This window comes from Oncorhynchus tshawytscha, linkage group LG01 (genome assembly GCF_018296145.1).
Source record: "Oncorhynchus tshawytscha isolate Ot180627B linkage group LG01, Otsh_v2.0, whole genome shotgun sequence".
Classification (NCBI taxonomy): Eukaryota; Metazoa; Chordata; class Actinopteri; order Salmoniformes; family Salmonidae; genus Oncorhynchus; species Oncorhynchus tshawytscha.
This window is the reverse complement of record NC_056429.1, coordinates 85330406-85354550: the sequence shown is the minus strand read 5'-3', so window position 1 is coordinate 85354550 and position 24145 is coordinate 85330406. Positions and strand designations below refer to the sequence as shown.

The following is a 24145-nucleotide window of genomic DNA, read 5'->3' as shown; positions in this document are numbered from 1 at the left end:
CTGTGAAGATGCTGGAGGAAACAGGTACAAAAGTATCTATATCCACAGTAAAATGTGTCCTATATCGACAAAACCTGAAAGGCAGCTCAGCAAGGAAGAAGCCACAGCTCCAAAACAGCCATAAAAAAGCCAGACTAGGGTTTGCAACTGCACATGGGGACAAAGATCGTACTTTTTGGAGAAATGTCCTCTGGTCTGATGAAACAACAATAGAACTGTTTGGCCATAATGACCATCGTTATGTTTGGAGGAAAAAGGGGTAGGCTTGCAAGCCGTAGAATTACCATCCCAACCGTGAAGCATGGGGGTGGCAGCATCATGTTGTGGGGGTGCTTTGCTGCAGAAAGGACTGGTGCACGTCACAAAATAGATGGCATCATGAGGAGGAAAATTATGTGGATATATCGAAGCAACATCTCAAGACATCAGTCAGGAAGTTAAAGCTTGGTCGCAAATGGGTCTTCCAAATGGATAATGACCCCAAGCATACTTCCAAAGTTATGGCAAAATGGCTTAAGGACAACAAAGTCAAGGTATTGGAGAGGCCATCACAAAGCCATGACCTAAATCCTATAGAAAGTCTGTGGGCAGAACTGAAAAGGCAGGTGCGAGCAAGGAGGCCTACAAACCTGACTCAGTTACACCAGCTCTGTCAGGAGGATTGAGCCAAAATTCACCCAACTTATTGTGGGAAGCTTGTGGAAGACTACCCGAAACATATGACCCAAGTTAAACAATTTAAAGGCAATGCAACCACATACTAATTGAGTGTATGTAAACTTCTGACCCACTGGGAATGTGATGAAAGAAATAAAAGCTGAAATAAATCACTCTACTATTATTCTGACATTTCACATTCTTAAAATAAAGTGGTGATCTTAACTGACCGAAGACAGAATATTTACTAGGATTAAATGTCAGGAAATGTGAAAAACTGGGTTTAAATGTATTTGGCTAAGGTGTATGTAAACTTCTAACTTCAACTGTAGAAGGGGACCATGAGACCCAATGTTGTATTTTAAATAGTTAATATCTTGTCAATTTCTAAGCTGACTTGTAAAAGTAAAGTGGAGAAAGACCCCACCTGTTTATCTGAATTAGTTAGGCTACTCACTGTATCAATGATAGGCTACATGAGTCACTGCCATTATCTCCCACCCCAATGTATCCTATAAATAAATAAAAATCTTACTATGTATTGCATGTTTGCCTAGGTCAGCGCCTAGTCACAGAAAACCATAGCCATTTTCCAGCCAAGGAGAGGGCTCACAAAAGTCAGAAAAACCGATTAAATTAATCACTTACCTTTGATGATCTTCATCAGATGGCAATCATAGGACTTCATGTAACACAATACATGTTTGTTTTGTTCGATAAAGTTCATATTTATATCCAAAAATCTGTTTACATTGGCGTGTTATGTTCAGAAATGCATGGTCTCAAACAAACATCCGGAGAAAGTGCAGAGAGCCACATCAAATTACAGAAATACTCATAAACATTGATCTAAGATACAAGTGTTTAACATACATTTAAAGATACACTTCTTAATGCAACCGCTGTGTCAGATTTCAAAAAGGATTTACAGCGAAAGCACACAACGTGATTATGTTAGGTCTGCGCTTAGCCACAAAAACCACAGCCATTTTCCAGCCAAGGAGAGGGCTCACAAAAGTCAGAAATAGCATTAAAATGAATCACTCACCTTTGATGATGATCTTCATCTGGTGGCACTCCCAGGTCTCCAGGTTAGACAAATGTTCATTTTGTTCGATAATGTCCCTCTATGTCCAAAAACCTCAGTTTTGCTGGTGCGTTTAGTTCAGAAATCCAAAGGCAATGCGCACTCTCAACATCAAGATGAAGTCAAAAAAGTACAATAAAAGTTAGTAGAAACATGTCAAACGATGTTTAAAATCGATCCTCAGGTTGTTTTTGTCATAAATAATCAATAATATTTCAACCGGACAAAAGCTTTGTCAATAGAAAAGGAGAAACAAGAAATGCACGCTCCCGATCACACGCAGGACTCATGGCTGGAAATTTCCACTGGGATCATTGAAAGTGCTTTATCTCCCTAATTGTTCAGAGTAAAAGCCTGAAACAATGCCTAAAGACTGGCCACATGTAGAGGAAGCCATAGATATCGTGAACTGGGTCCTTAGTCTTTGCATGGTGGGGATAGGCTTTCAATGGAAAAACAGCCTTTCAAAATAAGACTTGAAAACCTACAAACCTCAGATTTCCCACTTCCTGGTTGGATTTTCCTCAGGCTTTTGCCTGCCATATCAGTTCTGTTATACTCACATATATTATTTTGACAGTTCTGGAAACTTTCGAGTGTTTTCTATCCAAATCCACTAATTATATGCATATCCTAGCTTCTGGGCCTAAGTAGCAGGCGGTTTAATTTGGGCACGCTTTTCATCCAGAATTCTGAATCCTGCCCCCTACCCTAGTGAAGTTAGCCAACAACGCAATTAAGAAAAATAACAATAACGAGGCTATATACAGGGGGTACTGGTACCGAGTCACTTTGCGGGGGTACAGGTTAGTCGAGGTAATATGGACATGTATGAAGGGGTAAAGTGACTATGCACAGAGACAGCGAGTAGCAGCAGCTACTTTGCAAATAGTCTGGGTTAAGGAGCCTTTTGGACATAGACTTGGCCCTCCGTTACACTCGCTGTGCGGTAGCAGAGAACACCGCATGGTATAGGGCCATACGCACTACCCTCTGTAGTGCCTTGCAGTCGGATGACGAACAATAGCCATACCAGGCAGTGATTGTGCAGCTGTAGAACTTTGAGGATCTAAAGACCCATGCCAAATATTTTCAGTCTCCTGAGGGGGAATAGGCGTTGTCGTGCCCTCTTCATGACCGTCTGCGTGTTTGGACCATGATAGACATCAAGGTAAGTGGCATAAGGTATACTTTTAGCAGTTATGTTAACTCATTTATAAATGTTTATAGGTCTGTCACTTTAAAATAAGGTATACTTTATATGAGAGAAGATTCAACACTTTGTTAAACATGTTCAATCAATGAATGGTGGGTATGAAGACCAAAACATTCAAATTTGTGACAGGATACCACCTCCATTGTTTCACTAAGCAATGGTACTACGGTTACCATTTCACACCAGGGCGTTACCCATACTTGGGACTATCACAGAGAAGTGGTAAGTGTGTTAATATAACCTGGTAAACGGTAATATGTTAGGAATGATGATTGAATAACATCCTGGATGTAAATTTGGATAGGGATCAGGGTTTCAAAGGTGGGTCAAGACACATCATGATTGACAACCTCTTCTGTTACTGGGACAGAGCAACAACGCATCACACCCAATAGTGGTAAAAAAAAGTATTGGTCAAATGTGCAACTATTGAAAATAAGGTCTTATAAGTGTTTGTAAGTGCATTTATAAAATGGCTCATAACTAGAGGTAAATATTGTCTCACCAGGCAAAAAACTGAGAAAAAATCCAACCAGAAAGTGGGAAATCTGAGGTTTGTAGTTTTTCCAAGTCTTAGCCTACCCAATATACAGTGTCTGTGGGGTCATATTGCACGTCCTAAGGCTTCCACTACATGTCAACAGTCTTTAGAACCTTGTTTCAGGCTTCTACTGTGAAGTGGGAGAGAATGAGAGCTGATTGAGCCATGGGTCTGCCAGAAGGCCATGTGCTCAATCAGGCGTGTGCCCGTGAGAGTTAGCTCCGTTCCCTTTCATTTCTAAAGACAAAGGAATTCTCCGGTTGAAACATTGAAGATTTATGATAAAAACATCCTAAAGATTGATTGTATACATTGTTTGACATGTTTATATGAACTGTAATATAACTTTTTACTTTGGACCTAGAGCCTGCTCATTTGGATTCCTGTCCTAAATGCGAACAAAAAGGAAGTATTTGGACATAAATGGACTTTATCGAACAAAACTAACATTTGTGGAACTTGGATTCCTGTGAGTGCATTCTGATGAAGATCAAAGGTAAGTGAATATTTCTAATGCTATTTCTGACTTTTGTTGACTCCATAACATGGCGGGTATCTGTATGGCTTGTTTTGGTCTCTGAGCGCTGTACTCAGATTATTCCATGGTGTGCTTTTTCCGTAAAGCTTTTTCTGACACAGCGGTTGCATTAAGGAGAAGTATATCTTTAATTCCATGCATAACAGTTGTATTTTCATCAACATTTATGAGTAGTATTTCTGTAAATTGACGTGGCTCTCTGCACTTTCACCGGATGTTTTAGAGGCAAAACATAACACGCCAATGTAAACAGAGATTTTTGGATATAAATATGAACTCTATCGAACAAAACATGCATGTATTGTGTAACATGAAGTCCTATGAGTGCCATCTGATGATCACCAAAGGTTAGTGATTCATTTTATCTCCATTTCTGCTTTTTGTGACTCCTCTCTTTGGCTGGAAAAATGGCTGTGTTTTTTTTGTGACTAGGTACTGACCTAACATAATCGCATGGTATGCTTTTGTTGTAAAGCCTTTTTGAAAATCGGACACTGTGGTGGGATTAAAATGGTGTCTAGGGCCTCCCGGGTGGCGCAGTGGTTGAGGGCGCTGTACTGCAGCGCCAGCTGTGCCACCAGAGACCCTGAGTTCGCGCCCAGGCTCTGTCTTAACCGGCCGCGACCGGGAGGTCTGTGGGGCGACGCACAATTGGCCTAGCGTCGTCCGGGTTAGGGAGGGTTTGGCCGGTAGGGATATCCTTGTCTCATCGCGCACCAGCGACTCCTGCGACTCTAGTGCGCGCTAACCTTCGTCTATCCCGAGCCCGTATGGGAGTTGTAGCGACGAGACAAGATAGTAGCTACTAATACAATTGGATACCACGAAATTGGGAAGAAAAAGGGGTAAATTCAACAAACAAAAAAATATATATATTTAAAAATGGTGTATAATACATGCATGTTTGAGGAATTTTAAATTATGAGATGTTTGAATTTGGCGCCCTGCACTTTCACTGGATGTTGTTCAGGTGGGACGTCCCACGTACCCTTGAGGTTAATAGGCAAGCCGCCGAAAATACATTTGACCGGTCATGCTTATCGGATAGGTTAATTTGCATATTAAATTGCCACCTGTGTATTTCCATTAGTCATCTTATTTATCACATGCATACAGAGCCTAGTTTGAGGAGCGGCGTAGCCTACCATGTCAGACAGCTTACAGTGCCTAGTTTGAGGAGCGGTGTAGCCTACCACCTGTCAGACAGCATATAGTGCCTAGTTTGAGGAGCGGCGTAGCCTACCACGTCAGACAGCATACAGTGCCTAGTTTGAGGAGCAGAAAAGCCTATCATCTGTCAGACAGCGCTAGAGCAGCTCCTCATTGGGGTACAACCTGCTTTTGTAAGCCCAGTCATTGCACAACAAATAACAATTCTAAATGCAATTGTGTTAAAAACATTGACGAACACGATTAAAAAGGTAGCCATTTCTATTTCTCAATCTCAACTCTCAATTAAAGTGCGCCACTCATTTGGCATTTGAGTATATAGGTTATAGTCAACAGTAGGCATGCCACCAGTGCGTCACCCACCGCTTTGCAATGTGAGCTTGAGGCAGTTATTTGAAAGCTGAACATTTTTACTTTACTTCAAATAATGAGGCATGCCTTACCTTGCTTCAAAGTAGCCTTGCAAAAATCCATCCATAGAAACATGGAGGCAATTATTTTAGAAAGACTTCCTGATGCCATTAACCAGCACTTCTAAACGGTTCTATTGGTTTTCATATCAACTTTCTTTCATTGTCCAGAAGTCAAAGGCACAATCCTTGTCATATTGGCAACACATCCTAGTTGTTGTTACAGATTCCCCATCTTGCTACATTTCTAACACAGATTTTCATGTCTGTCACATATGGAACAGCTTACATTAGGTACGGTGTTTCTAAATTGCGGGAAATGACTTTTTATTAGCAGCTTCATTACAGGAGTTGCATGTTCAATCATAGGCTGTAGCATTTTGCCTGTAAGACAATATGCTTGCTATTGTTGAAAGTTCCATTAAGCTCTTAATGAAAAATGTCCGGAAAAGGTGAAGGGAGAGGTTTCACTCACGGCAAAATCTGTCTAAAACAAGCCAAATGCGTTTCTGTGTCGCCTGCCTTCCAGCCTTGGGACAACTACCATTGTCAGGGCTGTGAAATAAACATCTCAACATTATACACATACCACTTGATAGTATTTTCTGTTGGTCACGCCATTTTACTGTTTGAAGAAAATGTAACCGTTTGTTAACCAGTCCGGTCCATTAGTCGGCAGCAAAATTGACCAAAATTTGAATACCTATTTCTGATGCATTTACAAATGATTAAATAATGATTCATAACAATTACAACCCCTTTACAAATGGAACCTTATGGTAAAGTGCTACCAAAAAATGTAAAGGAAAATAGATTTAAAGGTTTATCAATTATGGATTTAACATCAATCCTTCCGCTCCACATGTCTATAAGATAATAGGCTCCATCTCATATTCACACATCAATACGAACAGCTCAGATTCATCATAAAGTATAGCACATTAGCCAACAGCTAGTCTCTTACCCATCCCTGGAGCTTTCCCAGATTTGATGTCCCTGCCTCCCATCCCAGTGGGCTGCCTCCCAGGCCCAGGGTTGATGTCCCTGCCTCCCATCCCAATTGGCTGCCTTCCAGGCCCAGGGTTGATATCCCTGCCTCCCATCCCAGTGGGCTGCCTCCCAGGTCCAGGCTGCTGTAGAGCTGGTAGCCCCTGCAGCTGTTGGGTCGGTGGTCCTGCTCCCTGGCCCTGCATTTCCGGCTGATGACCAGCAGGAGAGCCATTCTTCTCCCACAGGTTGACAGTCTTCTTATTAAACTGGCTGGGGTCTCCCCAAGCCGATGTCCCATCGTCAATGTCCATCTTCCGGCTAATGAATTGCGGTGAAGGTTCCTCCCACCCGCTGGACTCTGGTCCTTCCCCTCCCCCAGGGCCACTGGGGATGGGTCCGGCAATCCAGCCCGAACTGCTTTGGTTCTGGTGCTGGGCACCCGGTTGTCTCACCCAGCCCCCTCCTCCTCCTCCTCCTCCTCCCGGTTCCAGCACTTGTTGCGGTGGGGGCTGCTGGGGCTGCGAATGTTGCTGCGGTGCCATGACGCCTTTCACAGAAGCCGTCTGGCTGTTTGGCATCGGTGACGGGTGCATCTTCCCACCTCCACCCCAACGCCCCTGGTGGGGTTTGGTGCATCCTATGTCCCCCCACCCCTCCTCCGCCCCCCACCCGTACCTCCTGCCCCCAGGATCTCCTCGGGCGCCCTCGTCCCAGCTACCCCACGTACCGACTTCTGAGTCTCCCCACCGGAGTTACCTCCACCTTTCCTATCCTCTCCCCATCCTCCACCACTGGATTTAGGTTCTCTCTCCCCCAGTCTCCCCCACCCCTGTCCCTCTGCCCACCCCACCCTCCATCCCGCCCCATCTCCTTCCATCCTCCTCCTGTCCCCTTCTCCTCCTGGCCGCCTCCCCAGCCACCAACTCCTCCTCCACCTTGGTTACCCTGTTGTCCATTATCTCCCCAACCTCCTCCACCACCACCTCTACTGCGTTCCCTCCCACAACCCCACTCAGACCCTTCGTTCCCCCATCCTTTTCCTTGACTCTCCCCTGGTCCAACCCCACCCCAGCCTCCTGTAGGCTTCCCCTGGCCTGGTCCAAGGCCGCCACCTATACCTACTCCAGTGGTCATTGACCCAGATTGAGTGACGCCAGGGTTTCTCATGTTGGAGCCTAGGGGAGGTGGCCCTTGGTTGGGCATGGAGTTGCTGCCACTACTGCTGCCGTTGTTACCAACCTCCCAGCCCTCCCCGGAGCCACCAGGGGTCCCCAGGGAAGGGTTGGAGTTCAGGTTGGGAGCAGAGCCAGGGAGAGGGGTAGGAGCCATTGGATCAGTAGTTGTAGCAGAGCCAGTAGAGTATTGAGAAGCAGGACCCATGGGAGGTGAAGCGTTTTGGGATGAAGCAGACGACCCAGACCCTCCTTTTCCTGGTTCTAGGTCCCAGGCCACGTTCTGTCTGATCTGGGTCTGGCCCCAGCCCGTGTTGGAGAGGACGCGTGGGTCCAGGTCACTGCGGCTGAGCATTGCCTGTAAGGCCACGTCAGGGTTGGGCGGTGGGGGGTGGGAATACCGGTGGTGACCGTACCCGTGGTGCTGATTGCCGCTGCCTCTGGAGTTTCCCCCACCGCTGGATGAATTACCTCCTCTACCACCCTTGCCCCCCCCCCACTCCCCTGTGTCCCCCCTGCCACTCCGTCCCCCTTCTGATTGTCCCAAGCTCTTGTCGTAGTGGTGGATGTTGTCGGAGAGGAAGAGGCAGCAGGGGGGTTGCTGCCCCCACTGCTGCTGCTGCTACTGCTGCGGCCTCCGACACCACCAGCCTCCCCTCCTGGATTTCCACCTCCACCCATCCCACCTGAATTACCTCCCCAGTCTCCAACTGAAGACCCTCCTGCACCCCCTCCCTGAGATACCCCGGGGGTTTGAGTGCTACCCCCACTTCCAGCACCCCAGGATTTCCCTCCATTACCCCCCTGAGCGCTGTACTTCCACCCAGAGCCTCCACCACCCTCAGCAGCTCCCCCTTCCCAACCATCAGTCCTTGAGGCACCCGTTTTGGAGTTAGCAGCAGGGAAAGGCTGGCCTCCCCAAGAGGAGGATGAGGTTTGGGAGGCAGCGAGGTTCTCTCCACCATTGCCTCCTCCCCCACAGTCTGTATCGGCTCCCACCCCTGTCCCCTCGTTTTTTGGTCCTGCTCCGGTCTCCAGTGCCGCTCCACCCCAACCCCCATCCGACGTGTGCTCTCTGTCTCTGGATTGCATTTGGTGAAGTTGGTGCTGATGAGCGGATTGATTCACAGCTAGAGGTGGGTTCCCCAGGCCCGGGGCAGACAGAGACCCCGCCAGGCTCTGGAGAAGGGAAGGGGGGGGGCCACCCTCAGAGGAAGCTACCCCAGCCCCATCCTGCTGCACCAGAGCAGGCCAGGCGGAAGGGTTGGCATTTGGGTTGAAGTTGGCACCAGGGATCACCCCACTGCCACCAAGGGATCCATCAGGGCCCATTGGCAGAGGGGAGGCTTTGGGAATGGAGGGCACTGATGCCCCTGGAGGACCCTGTGAGGCAGCAGATCCCCACACCACACTGACGGACAGCATACATTCATTGGGCATTGAGAACGAGGAAGTGGGTGATGGGGGACTGCCAGGATCGCCACCTTTCCGCGAGGCACTGCTGTTCGGCACTCCACCACCGCCCTCACCCGACGAAGCACTACCACTTCCTGTCCCCGAAGCTTCACCTCCTCCTGCTCCATTCCCGTCGCCAACGGCAATGCTAGGCCATTCCTCCAGGTCTGAGCCGTCCACGATGACCTTCTCCCTGCCCTGAGAGGAGGGCAGGCTGCCAGAGCCAACCCCCCACGTGGAATTTGCATAATTGGAAGTAGTAGAAGAAGCAGCGATTGATGAGGAGGATGAGGTGAGGGGCAGTGAGGGTGCAGCTGGACCCACATAGCCTGGACTAGAATCTGGATGGGAAACAACAAAGGCACATTATTAAAATGGAAGGTTAAATAAAGATCTACTGTTGCCCAATTGTATAAGTCTTGGACACAGAAATAACTTATTTTTTTTTACCAAAACGTTATACCAAGAATCAAATAGGAAGGTATAGGATTCACTTTTAAAGTATTTGAACAGAGTCTAAACTTGCATGATGCTCCATGTCGGGACTCGTTCCAGACACCTACCTGAGGCAGCAGCCATGGTTGCATTGGGGCAGTCTCCCCCTCCTCCGGTGCCTCCCCCCAGTAGCATGGAGGACAGCGGCGGCTGGCCCCTCTTCAGTAGCACTTTGTGGTCTTGCTGGCAGCGGAATCGCGGGGGCACTTCGCGGGGCATGTAGCGCTGGGAGGCCTGGGTGCCTGCTGCGGGGGGCTGTCCGTTGGCCACCGCCGGCCGCTTCGCATTGTTCCCACCCTGGGGGGGGGCGACGCCTGCAGCCGCGGTGGCAGGGGAGGGGGACGCCGAGGGGGTGGGTCCAGGGCTGGGGGAAGCAGAGCTGGGGGCGGCAGGAGACTGGGTGGACGAGGGCTTGGTCAATTCTGGCACTGCATGGCGAAGGAGAAGAGAGTTATAGAAGTCATTAAGTTGCATATCGAAAATAAATAGTGGTGTGAAATTCAAAGGAAAATGTCCTAACGGATAATAAACAGTGTACAAAACATTAAAAACACCTGCTCTTTCCATGACAGACTGACCAGGCGAATCCAGGTGAATGCTATGATCCCTTATCACTTGTTAAATCCACTTCATAAATCAGTGTAGATGAAGGGGAGGAGACAGGTTAAAAGAAGGATTTTTAAGCCTCGAGACAATTGAGAAATAAATTGTGTATGCGTGTCATTCAGTGTGTGAATGGGCAAGACAAAAGATTTAAGGGCCTTTGAACCAGGTATGGTAGTAGGCGTCAGGAGCAACAGTTTATGTCAAGAACAGCAACACTGCTGGGTTTTTCATGCACAGTGTGTGCATCAAGAATGGTCCACCACTCAAAAGGACATCCAGCCAATTTGAGGAAAGCATTGGAGTCAACATGGGCCAGCATCCCTGTGGAACGCTTGACACCTTGTAGAGTTCATGCCCTGACGAATTGAGGCTGTTCAGAGGGCAAAAGAGGGTGCAACTAAATATTAGAAAGGGGTTCTTAATGTTTTGTACACAGTGTACAGCATTGCATGTAGCCATCATCTTCATTTGAAATAAGGGCAGCAGGTAGCCTAGTGGTTAGACTGTTGGGACAGTAATAAAAAGGTTGCTTGTTTGAAACCGCGAGGTGAACAAAAAAAATCTGCCGTTCTGACCTTGAACAAGGCAGTTAACCGCCACCAACAACGGCAGCCCCCCGCACCTCTCTGGGGGGGTTGGGTTAAATTCAGAAGACATTTTTGTTGAACGCAATTAAACAACGGGCCAGACCGGGGTTCAAATAAATGCATATTTCAAATAATGTGGCCGAATATAGTGCCGTGAATAAGTATTTCCCCCTTTCTGATTTTCTCTAGTTTGTATATTTTTGATTTTAAATGTTAGATCTTCAACCAAAACCTAATATTAGATAAAGGGAACTGGAGTCTACAAATATCAAAAAATATTTTATTTATTTAACAAAGTTCCGCAACACCCAATTCCCCTGTGTGAAAAAGTAATTGCTAACCATTAATTGGTTGTGCCACCTTTAGCTGAAATTACTGCAACAAAATGCTTTGTGTATTTGTTGATCCTTCTCGCACATCGCTGTGGAGGAATTTGCCTATTCTTTCATGCAGAACTGCTTTAACTCAGCGACATGAGGGTTTTCAAGCAGATAGCATTGTTGATTTCACCAGTCACATTATGAAGCTTGCTGGTAGTCCCCAGTCACATGCTGCTTGTTTACAAGCACACAATGACGGGAGACTGGAGCCTTGATTCTCTTCACTGTTGTGCAGCACACACCAAGTTATCTAGTTTCAGTATGGAAATTACAACTAAATGTTTGCCAGCTAGATACAGTATCTTAATAACTATTAAGTTAGCTGTCTAAAATGTGCTAAATGTACTGCAGATGTGCATATGGTTTGCTAATGTAGTGGTTAGCTTTTTGTTAAATCAAGCTTCTCTTGGTAACCGCAGAGAATACCCTCCTGGATCAAGAGCCTTGCTATCTAATATTTGTTTTGGGTGTGCAGCAAACTGAGTAGCATTTTTTTTGTTACTTGTATAACTTTATGCGATGGGATGTCTGTCCTGCAAATGGTTTGTCAGAGACTGTTTAAAATGTTTGCAATGGGCACGTTAGCATTTAACTAATATCCTCTATAGGATTTTACAAGTACTTGTTAGCAATGCCTAACTTCAAATAACAGCAAGAGGCCATTGTGTTCATCCCGAGATATTACCAAATATCTCGGGATGGCACAAGGTCGGTATGAAGGTATGACCATCTGGATACCACCCAAGCCTAATTTGAAACTATTTTCTACTTATTTCCCCTAGGGCCATACAGAGCTGGGTTCAAATACATGGGAGTATTTCAACATTTGTATTTGGGGGAAAAACACTTGTCTGTGCAGGCGAGAATTTTTCAAATACAGTACCAGTCAAACACCTACTCATTCAAGGATTTCTTGATTTTGACTAATTTCTACATTGTAGAATAATAGTGAAGACATCAAAACTATGAAATGTACTAACTACAAAAAGGTGTAAAACAAAACAAAAAATATTTTAGATTCTTCCAAGTAGCCACCCCTTGCACACTCTTGGCATTCTCTCAACCAGCTTCACCTGGATTGCCTTTCCAACAGTCTTGAAGGAGTTCCCACATATGCTGAGCAATTGTTGGGATGCTTTTCCTTCACTCTGCGGTCCAACTCATCCCAAACCATCTCAATTGGGTTGAGGTCAGGTGATTGTGGAGGCCAGGTCATCTGATGCAGCACTCCCATCACTGTTTCTTGGTCAAATAGCCCTTACACAGCCTGGAGGTGTGTTTTGGGTTATTGTCCTGTTGAAAAACAAATGAGTCCCACTAAGCTCAAACCAGATTGGATGGTGTAACACTGTAGAATGCTGTGATCCCATGCTGGTTAAGTGTGCCTTGAATTCTAAATAAAACACAGACAGTGTCACCAGCAAAGCACCCCCACGCCTCCTCCATGCTTCACGGTGGGAACCACACATGCAGAGATCATCCGTTCACCTACTCCGCGTCTCACAAAGACGCAGAGTAGGCGGTTGGAACCAAAAATCTTTCATTTGGATTCACCAGACCAATGGACAGTTTTCCACCAAAATGTTAATACATACAGCATTTAACATAAAGTGAAGTATTTTTTTTGGAACTGAAGTCTCATAAGTTAGGAGTCCATTGCTCGTGTTTCTTGGCCCAAGCAAGTCTCTTCTTATTGTGGTCCTTTAGAGGTGGTTTCGTTGCAGCAATTCGACCATGAAGGCCTGATTCATGCAGTCTCCTCTGAACAGTAAATGTTGAGATGTGTCTGTTACTAGAACTCTGTGAAACATTAATTTAGGCTGCAATCGGAGGTGCAGTTAACTCTAATGAACTTATCCTCTGCAGCAGTGATAACTCTGGGTCTTCCTTTCCTGTGGCAGTCCACATGAGCCAGTTTCATCATAGCACCTGGTTTTTGCGACTGCACTTGAAGAAACGTTCAAAGTTCTTGACATTTTCCGGATTAACTGACCTTCATATCTTAAACTAATGATGGACTGTCATTTCTCTTTGCTTAGTTTAGCTGTTCTTGCCATAATATGGACTTGGTCTTTTACTAAATAGGGCTATCTTCTGTATACCACCCCTACCTTGTCACAACACAACTGATTGGCTCAAGCGCATTGAGGAAAGAAATTCCACAAATTAACTTTTAACAAGGCACACCTGTCAATTGAAATGCATTCCAGGTGACTACCCCATGAAGCTGGTTGAGAGAATGCCAAGAGTGTGCAAAGCTGTCATCAAGGCAAAGGGTGGCTACTTTAAAGAATCTCAAATATATTGATTTGTTTAACACTTTTTTGGTTCCTACATGACTCCATGTGTTATTTCATTGTTTTGATGTCTTCAATAATATTTTACAAAGTAGAAAATACACTGCTCAAAAAAATAAAGGGAATACTTAAACACAATGTAACTCCAAGTCAATCACACTTCTGTGAAATCAAACTGTCCACTTAGGAAGCAACACTGATTGACAAATTTCACATGCTGTTGTGCAAATGGAATAGACAACAGGTGGAAATTACAGGCATTTAGCAAGACACCCCCAATAAAGGAGTGGTTGTGCAGGTGGGGACCACAGACCACTTCTCAGTAACCTATGCTTCCTGGCTGATGTTTTGGTCACTTTTGAATGCTGGCGGTGCTTTTACTCTAGTGGTAGCATGAGATGGAGTCTACAACCCACACAAGTGGCTCAGGTAGTGCAGCTCATCCAGGATGGCACATCAATGCAAGATGTGGCAAGAAGGTTTGCTGTGTCTGCCAGCGTAGTGTCCAGAGCATGGAGGCGCTACCAGGAGACAGGCCAGTACATCAGGAGACGTGGAAGAGGCCGTAGGAGGGCAACAACCCAGCAGCAGGACCGTTACCTCCGCCTTTGTGAAAGGAGGAGCACTGCCAGAGCCCTGCAAAATGACCTCCAGCAGGCCACAAATGTGCATGTGTCTGCTCAAACGGTCAGAAACAGACTCCATAAGGGTGGTATGAGGGCCTGACGTCCACATGTGGGGGTTGTGCTTACAGCCCAACACCGTACAGGACGTTTGGCATTTGCCAGAGAACACCAAGATTGGCAAATTCGCCACTGGCGCCCTGTGCTCTTCACAGATGAAAGCAGGTTCACACTGATCACATGTGACAGACGTTGACAGTCTGGAGACGCCGTGGAGAACGTTCTGCTGCCTGCAACATCCTCCAGCATGACCGGTTTGGCGGTGGGTCAGACCGGCTGGCATTTCTTTGGGGGGCCGCACAGCCCTCCATGTGCTCACCAGAGGTAGCCTGACTGCCATTAGGTGCAGAGATCCTCAGACTTGTGAGACCATATGCTGGTGTGGTTGGCCCTGGGTTCCTCCTACTGCAAGACAATGCTAGACCTCATGTGGCTGGAGTGTGTCAGCAGTTCCTGCAAGTGGAAGGCATTGATGGTATGGACTGGCCCGCCCGTTCCCCAGACCTGAATCCAATTGAGCACATCTGGGACATCATGTCTCGCTCCATCCACCAACGCCACGTTGCACCACAGACTGTCCAGGAGTTGGCGGATGCTTTAGTCCAGGTCTGGGAGGAGATCCCTCAGGAGACCATCCGCCACCTCATCAGGAGCATGCCCAGGCGTTGTAGGGAGGTCATACAGGCACGTGGAGGCCACACACACTACTGAGCCTCATTTTGACTTGTTTTAAGGACATTACATCAAAGTTGGATCAGCCTGTAGTGTGGTTTTCCACTTTCATTTTGAGTGCGACTCCAAATCCAGACCTCCATGGGTTGATAAATTTGATTTCCATTGATAATTTCTGTGATTTTGTTGTCAGCACATTCAACTATGTAAAGAAGTATTTAATAAGAATATTTCATTCATTCAGATCTAGGATGTGTTATTTTAGTGTTCCCTTTAGTGTAGTAAAGAATAAAGAAATACCCTGGAAAGAGTAGGTGTGTACAAACTTGACTGGTACATGCCAATACTTTCCAAATGTGTTCCAATATTCAACTACTTGTGAGAATGACAGAAGAGGGAAAGAAACTGTTGTTTATCTGCTGGATAGTGTGTCCTGCGGTGACAAAGCACAAAACCAACAGCATAAACAAATAGTCTAGGTCACCCAGAACTAAAATCTTTCATAACTGTGTCAGATGCTTGATGAAGTTCTGGGGAGAGATGTACATGTTAGAAAATGTACTTTAGAGATTAGCAAGGTCTCCACCCTTCTGAACGGAAACTCAGACAGTTTCGGGCCAATCTACCCTCCCCTTGCAAAATTCAAAAGAAGCGATCACCTGCGAAATCGTGATTTGTCCAAACAACCAGTAATGAAAAATCTGCATACTGGAACAAATTTCCTCATTAGTAGTCTTATCCCAAAGTTTGTCGACAGATGTTACCATTTATGTTACGTGCATCTGTCTACGAGAACAATAAACTGAAGGAATAAGACTCAAACAAAAATTGCTAGCGTTGAGAATGACAAGACCGGCATAAGCTGACAGAAACAGGTGGGACCTTGTGAACATAGCAACCAGGTGAATCTAGCAGAGGATACAAAGACACTGCTCACCTTTGTTTTTTTGCTCTGCAACCTGAAACAAGATAAACGTACATCAGTTGCCAAATATGGAAATATTACAATAAACGCAAGAAAACATGAATGTGCATATTCTTATTCATTAATCACAAACAGCACTGTTTGAACAGTACAGGGGTAGGCACGGTTATTTGTGTACTCAAATATCCAAACGGATGATAGTGCTAGATTACTTGGGAGAGTATAATTTATTTGAAAGGCTTTGCCTAAAATTCAATAAAATTATATGACATTGCTACATAGCCTATAAGGATAGAGCTTTACATTTAAAATGTTATGAGTTTATGAGTGTGGCCCATAAAAATAAAATAAGTCACCAGTAGCCTTCACACGTGTAGCTTGTTGTTACTGTCGGTCAATCAAAACGGCGCTACAGTCAGAGGCTTCATGTGTAGCAAGTGAAGACGGAGATTTCTAATCAATGCAAAACAAAATTACATTTACGGAATTAAGTTGGCTAAACGAAAAGGAGTTTACTACAATGATCAACCAACAGGTAGGCTGTCATATGAATGGAGTTATTGTAGACATTGGACAGAGAGTGCAGCAAAAGAGCCTCAAATAGCCTTGCCACTGTAGCTTGCTAGCTGGCTAACAGCTGGTTCTTTACAACGATTTGATGAAGTCAAGACAGGCACTACCAGATGGTACGATAACCTATGGCAGCAACAAGTTGGTCTATCTAACTATCGTGAGTCAATTTGGCTGCCCCCCCCCCCTCTCTCCATGCAGCACAGCAGCCCTCTCGAGTCGCGTAAGCACGTCTCCATTCAAGTAAAAAAATATACAATACACAATTTTTTTTTAATCTCCTTAAAACACATGGATTTCCAAAGTAAAGATATCTGAAAAAATTACGATATTAATCCAACTTAAATATTTTAAAATGCCCATCCCTACACAGGTGGGCGATGAAAAGCAGTAAAATGTGTGGCAGTGGCAGTGACTCGTTAAGAGTACTGTGGTCTGGACAGAGTGCCAGGCATAACAAGACTAATCGACGATCTAGTCATTAAATGTAATTTGTTGAGACTTGTGTGTATTGCATACAACTTTGAAATACTGAATGTGCCCCAGCTGGCCAGGCCATCACAACTAGGTGAGATCATGTAGCCAATAATCTGGGTCATCAGAGTACTTGTGTGCAAACTTCAGTTCTAAGAAAATGGTAAGACTGCAACAAATTAAACTTGCCACTTTTGTTCTCCACCTTTATTTAAGCATCATTCAGTGTAAAGTTGGATGTTGGCATGGAAACATCTTTACCTTCTGAGAGGCTTCCCTTTTCCTTTTGTCTTCTTTCTTCCTTTTTTTGTCTTCCATGAACTACTGTTCCCTTTCCTGATACTCCTTTCTGGGGGAGAGAAGAAAAACACATGGCTAACCACAAACCAGTACAACAGTCCTTAGAACAATCAGTGTTCCTTGTGCCGCCACAATTGCTAAATGATTCATGACCTAGGTCTCAGAAGATTACTGGACACGTGCTGTACTGTTCATACAGTAATTATCCACATAATTAACCTGCAGGAAATTCCAGGCTTATCCTCCCCACAAAGCCTTGTTAGCCAATGTAATAAGGAAGGGGTTTTCAGGTCTTGTCATAAGCTTCAAAGGCTAAAGGCCCAGTTCTGTTGAAAAGGCAGGGTCACACTTGCTTTTATTTGTTTTAATAAAATGTGCATCTTTATTTATTTTTTACTCCAGATACAAACTTCTACATACAAACAACGACTACATCTCCTCTGCCCAGACCAGCATGTTCACAACCTTGCCCCAGACCAGCATGTTCACAACCTTGCCCCAGACCAGCATGTTCACAACCTTGCCCCAGACCAGCATGTTCACAACCTTGCCCCAGACCAGCATGTTCACAACCTTGCCCCAGACCAGCATGTTCACAACCTTGCCCCAGACCAGCATGTTCACAACCTTGCCCCAGACCAGCATGTTCACAACCTTGCCCCAGACCAGCATGTTCACACCCCCATCCCTAGTGCCTGCATGCTCACAACCTTACCCCAGCCCAGCATGCTCACACCCCTACCCCATCCATAGTGCCTACTCACACCCCTACCCCATCCATAGTGCCTACTCACACCCCTACCCCATCCATAGTGCCTACTCACACCCCTACCCCATCCATAGTGCCTGCTCACACCCCTAACCCAGCATGCTCACACTCCCATCCCTTGTGCCTGCATGTTCACACCCCCATCCCTTGTGCCTGCCTGCATGTTCACACCCCATCCCGTGTCCTCACCCCTACCCCAGACCAGCATGTACACACCCTCATCCCTAGTGCCTGCATGCTCACACCCCATATCCTGGCCCAGCATGTTCACAACCTTACCCCAGACCAGCATGCCCACACCCCTACTCCAGCATGTTAACACCCCCCATTCCTAGTGCCTGCATTATAGTTGGCCACTTGGCCTTAAATTGCACCAATGGTGTTTCTCAGTTGCCCATGCTATTTTAACAGTAAGTAATTTAGATTTATGTGTTAGGGGGGTTTAAACGTTTTTAGTATGTTTTTTTTTTTTTTCTAGGTGAGTGATACCCAATGGGCTGGATGATTGTTATCTCACTACACCCCATATACCATGTCTTGAAATATACAGAAAGAGAAATGTTCTTGCTACGCCAATAACTTTGGACTTAGCATTCCCAGAAAACATGGATTATTGAGTCACTATTAGTTTTATTCTTAGGACATTACCGCTGTTGTGCTGTAGAATGTGAATTTTCTCTTGCATAATACATTTTATACATCAGTTATGCTCCAACTTTCCACACCATCTTGTGCCAACATCAGTTCTTTAAGTCTTGTTTCCAATAGCTTATATTTTTTTTCAAAGAGAATGACGGTTAGATATGCTCACTGCAAGGTTTTGTATTTCTTCTTAATCATATGAACATCCTTTTGTGACTCAAATAGGATTACCTGAAGGTTGCTCTGATGTCCAAAATATTCTCTAAATTCATTTTTTAAACTTATGTGTTAATGTTTGTTAGCCAATACCACGGTTTCCCAAACCCGGTCTTGGGTGCACCTTTTAGGTTTTGCCCTAGCACTACACAGCTGATCTAAATCAAAATCAAATTGAATTTATTTGTCACATACACATGGTTAGCAGATGTTAATGCAGGTGTAGCGAAATGCTTGTACTTCTAGTTCCGACAATGCAGTAATAACCAACGAGTAATCTAACCTAACAATTCCAAAACTACTACCTTATACACACAAGTGTAAAGGGATAAAGAATATGTACATAAAGATATATGAGTGAGTGATGGTACAGAACGGCATAGGCAAGATGCAGTATATGGTATCGAGTACAGTATATGCATATGAGATGAGTAATGTAGGGTTTGTAAACAAAAGTGGCATAGTTTAAAGTGGCTAGTGATACATGTATTACATAAAGACGCAGTAGATGATAGAGTACAGTATATACATATGAGATGAGTAATGTAGGGTATGTAGACATTATATTAAGTAGCATTGTTTAAAGTGGCTAGTGATATATTTTACATCAATTTCCATCAATTCCCATTATTAAAGTGGCTGGAGTTGAGTCAGTGTGTTGGCAGCAGCCACTCAATGTTAGTGGTGGCTGTTTAACAGTCTGATGGCCTTGAGATAGAAGCTGTTTTTCAGTCTCCCGGGCCCTACTTTAATGCACCTGTACTGCTTGATGAGCTGGTTATTTGAATCAGCTGTGTAGTGCTAGGGGGGGACTAAACATGCTCCCAGGGTTGGACCCAGGAAACCATGGCCTATACCATAGCCCTGGTGACAGCATTGTAAGGGATCTGAAGTCTGGCTGCATTGACACATCTATTAGAATTCAGGTACTGTTTCTGAAAGGCCAGACATGCTAAATAAGGTTGCTATGTAGCTAAAGGAATCCATAACAATGCATGTCAAGCAAAAACAGTGTTTGCACATCAAAGACATGACACCACACTATTGATAAGAGTTAAGTGGACATAAAGGACAATGCTTTGCAAATTACCTGTAACGGAAAACGAAACTGATAATGATTAGTGTGCAGCTGTTTGTGGCCCTTCTTTCTCAGTGACATAGCTAAAGCCACGGGCCACAGTTGTCATGATTTCGGAGGCTCTGGTCAGAGGAAGGCTTATGTAACTAGTTAGCTGCAACAGCTATCCTTCACGCGTGTACATATATGTCAACCTTTCGTGCATGGGAATAAACGACATAGCTAGCTAACTATACAAGTATGAAGGTGCAACAATATAGCTAGCTAACTTATCGAACATCGCAGCTTGCTAATGCTAAGCCCTGGTGTTGGCCATTCAGCAACCGTGGCTAGCAACAAAAATGCTGCATGTCGATGGTTGTTGGCTATCGTTATGAAGGTATGGCGGGCTAAAAATTGACATGACACGGACGACGGGCTCAGATCAAGAAACCAAGTAGCTAGTTAACTATCCGCATAATACTGGTAGATAGCTAGTTAGCTTAGCTTGCTAATGGAAAATGAACCAACATTCACATTTTAGTGTACGCGGGGTCTTGCACCGACCAAGCAAAGTAAATAAAATAAGACGTAGCTACTTAGTTAGCTATATCGACCAGCTAGCAAGACATATTGTAACGGCTAACGTTAATTGCTAAACTGAGCTAACTACCAAGACAACACCGTCTTCATTTTTGAAAATACAAGTATACCAGCATAATTTACTGCAAGATTGCGACCCAGACTCCGGAGTTATCTAACTAGCTACATTGCTTTGATTCCGCTCGCGAATTAAGTAATCTATCCAAAGGCAAGATAACTTCTCTAGATGCTCACTCGAGCAAAGACATCCATTCGGTTGTATAGCAAACTAGCTAACGTTGGTCATATTTTAGCACCTTTGTCGACAGACAGCTAACGAACAACTTTAGACATTAACTAAATGATACTCACCTCAGGAATCACATATAAAATATATCTGACGTGCTAGCTAAAGAAGCTAATATTATTTCCCCTTTCATCTGCGGTGGCTAAAGTGCTTCAGTGAAAAACAACAACCTAAACGAATAACGAAGTATGTGGCTAACGAAGAAAAATACTCGTTGGTGCTTTTGATTTGTAAATACTATGATAACGTAAACCTAGCTAATGTGCAGAATAATTCGTTTTTAAAGCTCTGGAAAGTCGGTTGGTTGACGGTCGGCCATTTTGCTGCTCTGTATGAATCGAATGTTTCGCCTACAAGAGTTCTAGCACATATATAAAATGAGCCAGATATTTCACCGGATGAACAAATGTGAAGCATCCGGTTGGCGTTTCCAAACACTACCAAATTTGATGATGAGAGGAAGCCCAGTGGCCGGCAGTGGGAGAAGATGGAGCGAAATGGATTTGGGCCGACATTCTGCACATTTCCTCATCGATTAAACATTTGATCTCAATACAGTTTTCTGTTTCCAAAACTACAATCCGTTACGAAAAGATTGGACTAATTTTACTAGATAAAAAAAAAATTGCGTTCTTTAGAAGGAGTGCAAAGGCGAATTGAGTTATTGCGCACGCCTACTTCACTGAGTAGAAGTTCCCTAACTCAAATATGCAAATATATGTTAGAACGAGGTTCTCGCTAGCTCGTGCTTTGGCTCTGCCCACCTCCTTGCTTGTTCTGCCTACTATGATTAATTTGCTCCCATTGGAAACGACAGGCTCTCGTCTATCTTGGGTTAGTTATAAAAATCTTTGCTTCTATGGTTTCGGCAGCAGCAAGCTCTCTCTCTCTGACCGGAGTATAAGGGCTTGTGGTGAGGCCGATTTTTGTCCTTCATTTAAACAACGTTGGAGTTAGTTTCTTTCATATTTTATTACCATTAGACAATACCCCACAGTCAAATAAAAAAACCTTACAGTCAAATGAAATACCTATTTTAATCATTTTCATATGGGTTGAAGTATGGACAGTGGACACTGACTGGCAACAACTCACATGTGCTGCTGAGGGCTGTTTCGTAATGACGTCATATTTAAAATTTCGGCCATAAAAATGCACCAAAAGTTTTAAGGTCATGGATTTGGTATTCTAAACGTCTAGATGCCCCCCGCCCTCCCTATTATTTAGAGGCATTGATTGGAGTAAAAAGTCCTGAGAGTGGCGCATGACTTCACTACACATTTCCTGCTTTTCTCTCCTGAATAATCCTTTCCCTTGGAGCTCATGTCACCATATCAGGTTGGTAACTGGGCATTTCCTTGTAAAACGCCCCATTAGGACTAACATGTGAAGTTCATTGGAGCATAATAAAATATTTGTCAAATGAAAGCTAACAGTCTATATTTCTGGGAAAAGTAAAGGCTTTTATTTCTGGTAAAACAGTCGGAAAAGGGGTCTTAGAAAACATCCACTAGAAAAAGTCTTAAAATATATTAGAAATACATCATCAAAACACATTAATGTTGAACTAAAGACCCCTGCCAAATTATATCAACATGTATTTAGTTTTGGATAAATGATTTGCCTTCTGTAAAAAACATTGCCCTGGGCCTTGTAATTCTGCCCCAATATCTTTAAGATATTTTCTAATCTCCCTCATTTTTTTTTCACCTTTATTTAACCAGGTAGGCAAGTTGAGAACAAGTTCTCATTTACAACTGCGACCTGGCCAAGATAAAGCAAAGAAGTTCGACACATATAACAACACAGAGTTACACATGGAGTAAAACAAACATACAGTCAATAATACAGTACAAACATAAATAAGTCTATATACAATGTGAGCAAATGAGGTGAGATAAGGGAGGTAAAGGCAAAAAAAAGGCCATGGTGGTGAAGTAAATACAATATAGCAAGTAAAACACTGGAATGGTAGATTTGACAGTAGATGCATACTCATGCAAAGTAATACTCATACTCATGAGGAGGGAGGAAAATGAAAGTTAACAGAAGTAACAAGTAAAGGTAGACCTACCAATTAGTTATAGTGCTTTTTCTGATATCAAGTTTGTTTATGAATTATTAAGTGATTGTCAAATCGGTAACGGAATTACCGCAATTGAATTTTCTACAATGGGAAATCATAATAGTCACAAACCACAATCGGGTCACCTGCTACTGTCCTACCTTCCACTGGCATACTATTGTGTTCAGTTCATAACTGTTTTCTTAATTTTTCTGTCATCTGGTGGTCAACGCAAGACTGTGAAAACAGTTGAGACAACCCCTCACTCTCCCCCTCTCTCTGTTGCTCTCTCTCTCTTCTCTCTGTCCAGTTAAGGCTTTAAGTTAAGCATCCTCACCCACTGAGCACACACCGACACCGGACGTCCATGGATATTGAAAAGTAGTTGACATTTGGTCATTCCGCCCTGGCCTTCTGGCCTTGATTTCAATGTCCACAGAGGTCGTTTTTTGGCCTGGACCAGCCTTCATTTAAACCTCCACAGACATGGATTTATGGTCCGGTCCTGACCGGCCTTGATTTGGCCCAAACATAGACGTCCATGAGGGGTTCAGATTTGGTCTGAATATTTCAGTTTGGACAGTACAGCACAGTACTGTGCGGTATAGTAGAGCACAGAATAGTACAGTAACGTAAAGAAAGGTAGAGTATATTAGTTCAGTACAATACAGTACAGTAGAGTTCAGTACAGTCGAGTTCAGTACATTACAGAGTTCATTTCAGTACAGTACCGTAGAGTTCAGTTCAGTACAGTGCAGTAGAGTTCAGTACAGTACAGTGCAGTAGAGTTCAGCACAGTACAGTAGAGTTCAGTAGAGTTTAGTTCAGTAGAATTCAGTACAGCACAGCACAGTAGAGTTCAGTACAGTAGAGTTCAGTAAAGCATGGTAGAATACAGTAGAGTTCAGTACAGCACAGTACAGTAGAGTTCAGTACAGTACAGTAGAGTTCAGTAGAGTGCAGTAGAGTTCAGTACAGCACAGTAGAGTACAGTACAGTACAGTACAGTAGAGTGCAGTAGAGTTCAGTACAGCACATTAGAGTACAGTAGAGTTCAGTAGAGTTCAGTACAGCACAGTGGAGTACAGTACAGTACAGTAGAGTTCAGTAGAGTGCAGTAGAGTTCAGTACAGCACAGCGGAGTACAGTAGAGTTCAGTAGAGTTCAGTACAGCACAGTAGAGTACAGTACAGTACAGTAGAGTTCAGTAGAGTACAGTAGAGTTCAGTACAGCACAGTGGAGTTCAGTAGAGTTCAGCACAGTACAGTAGAGTTCAGCACA

The 24145-nt window shown here is 44.3% G+C and overlaps 1 protein-coding gene across 1 annotated transcript in view; it reads right to left on the bottom strand.

Moving 5' to 3' along the window:
• LOC112258695 (trinucleotide repeat-containing gene 6B protein) overlaps positions 1-17897 on the bottom strand; it is a 54487-nt gene extending 36590 nt beyond the window's left edge. Inside the window, 6 exon segments of the mRNA XM_042328431.1 lie at positions 6584-7348; positions 8048-9577; positions 9800-10159; positions 15894-15915; positions 17187-17274; positions 17659-17897. Of these exon segments, the coding sequence (XP_042184365.1) occupies positions 6584-7348; positions 8048-9577; positions 9800-10159; positions 15894-15915; positions 17187-17274; positions 17659-17897 (3004 nt within the window).
• Positions 17898-24145: the final 6248 nt, after the last annotated feature.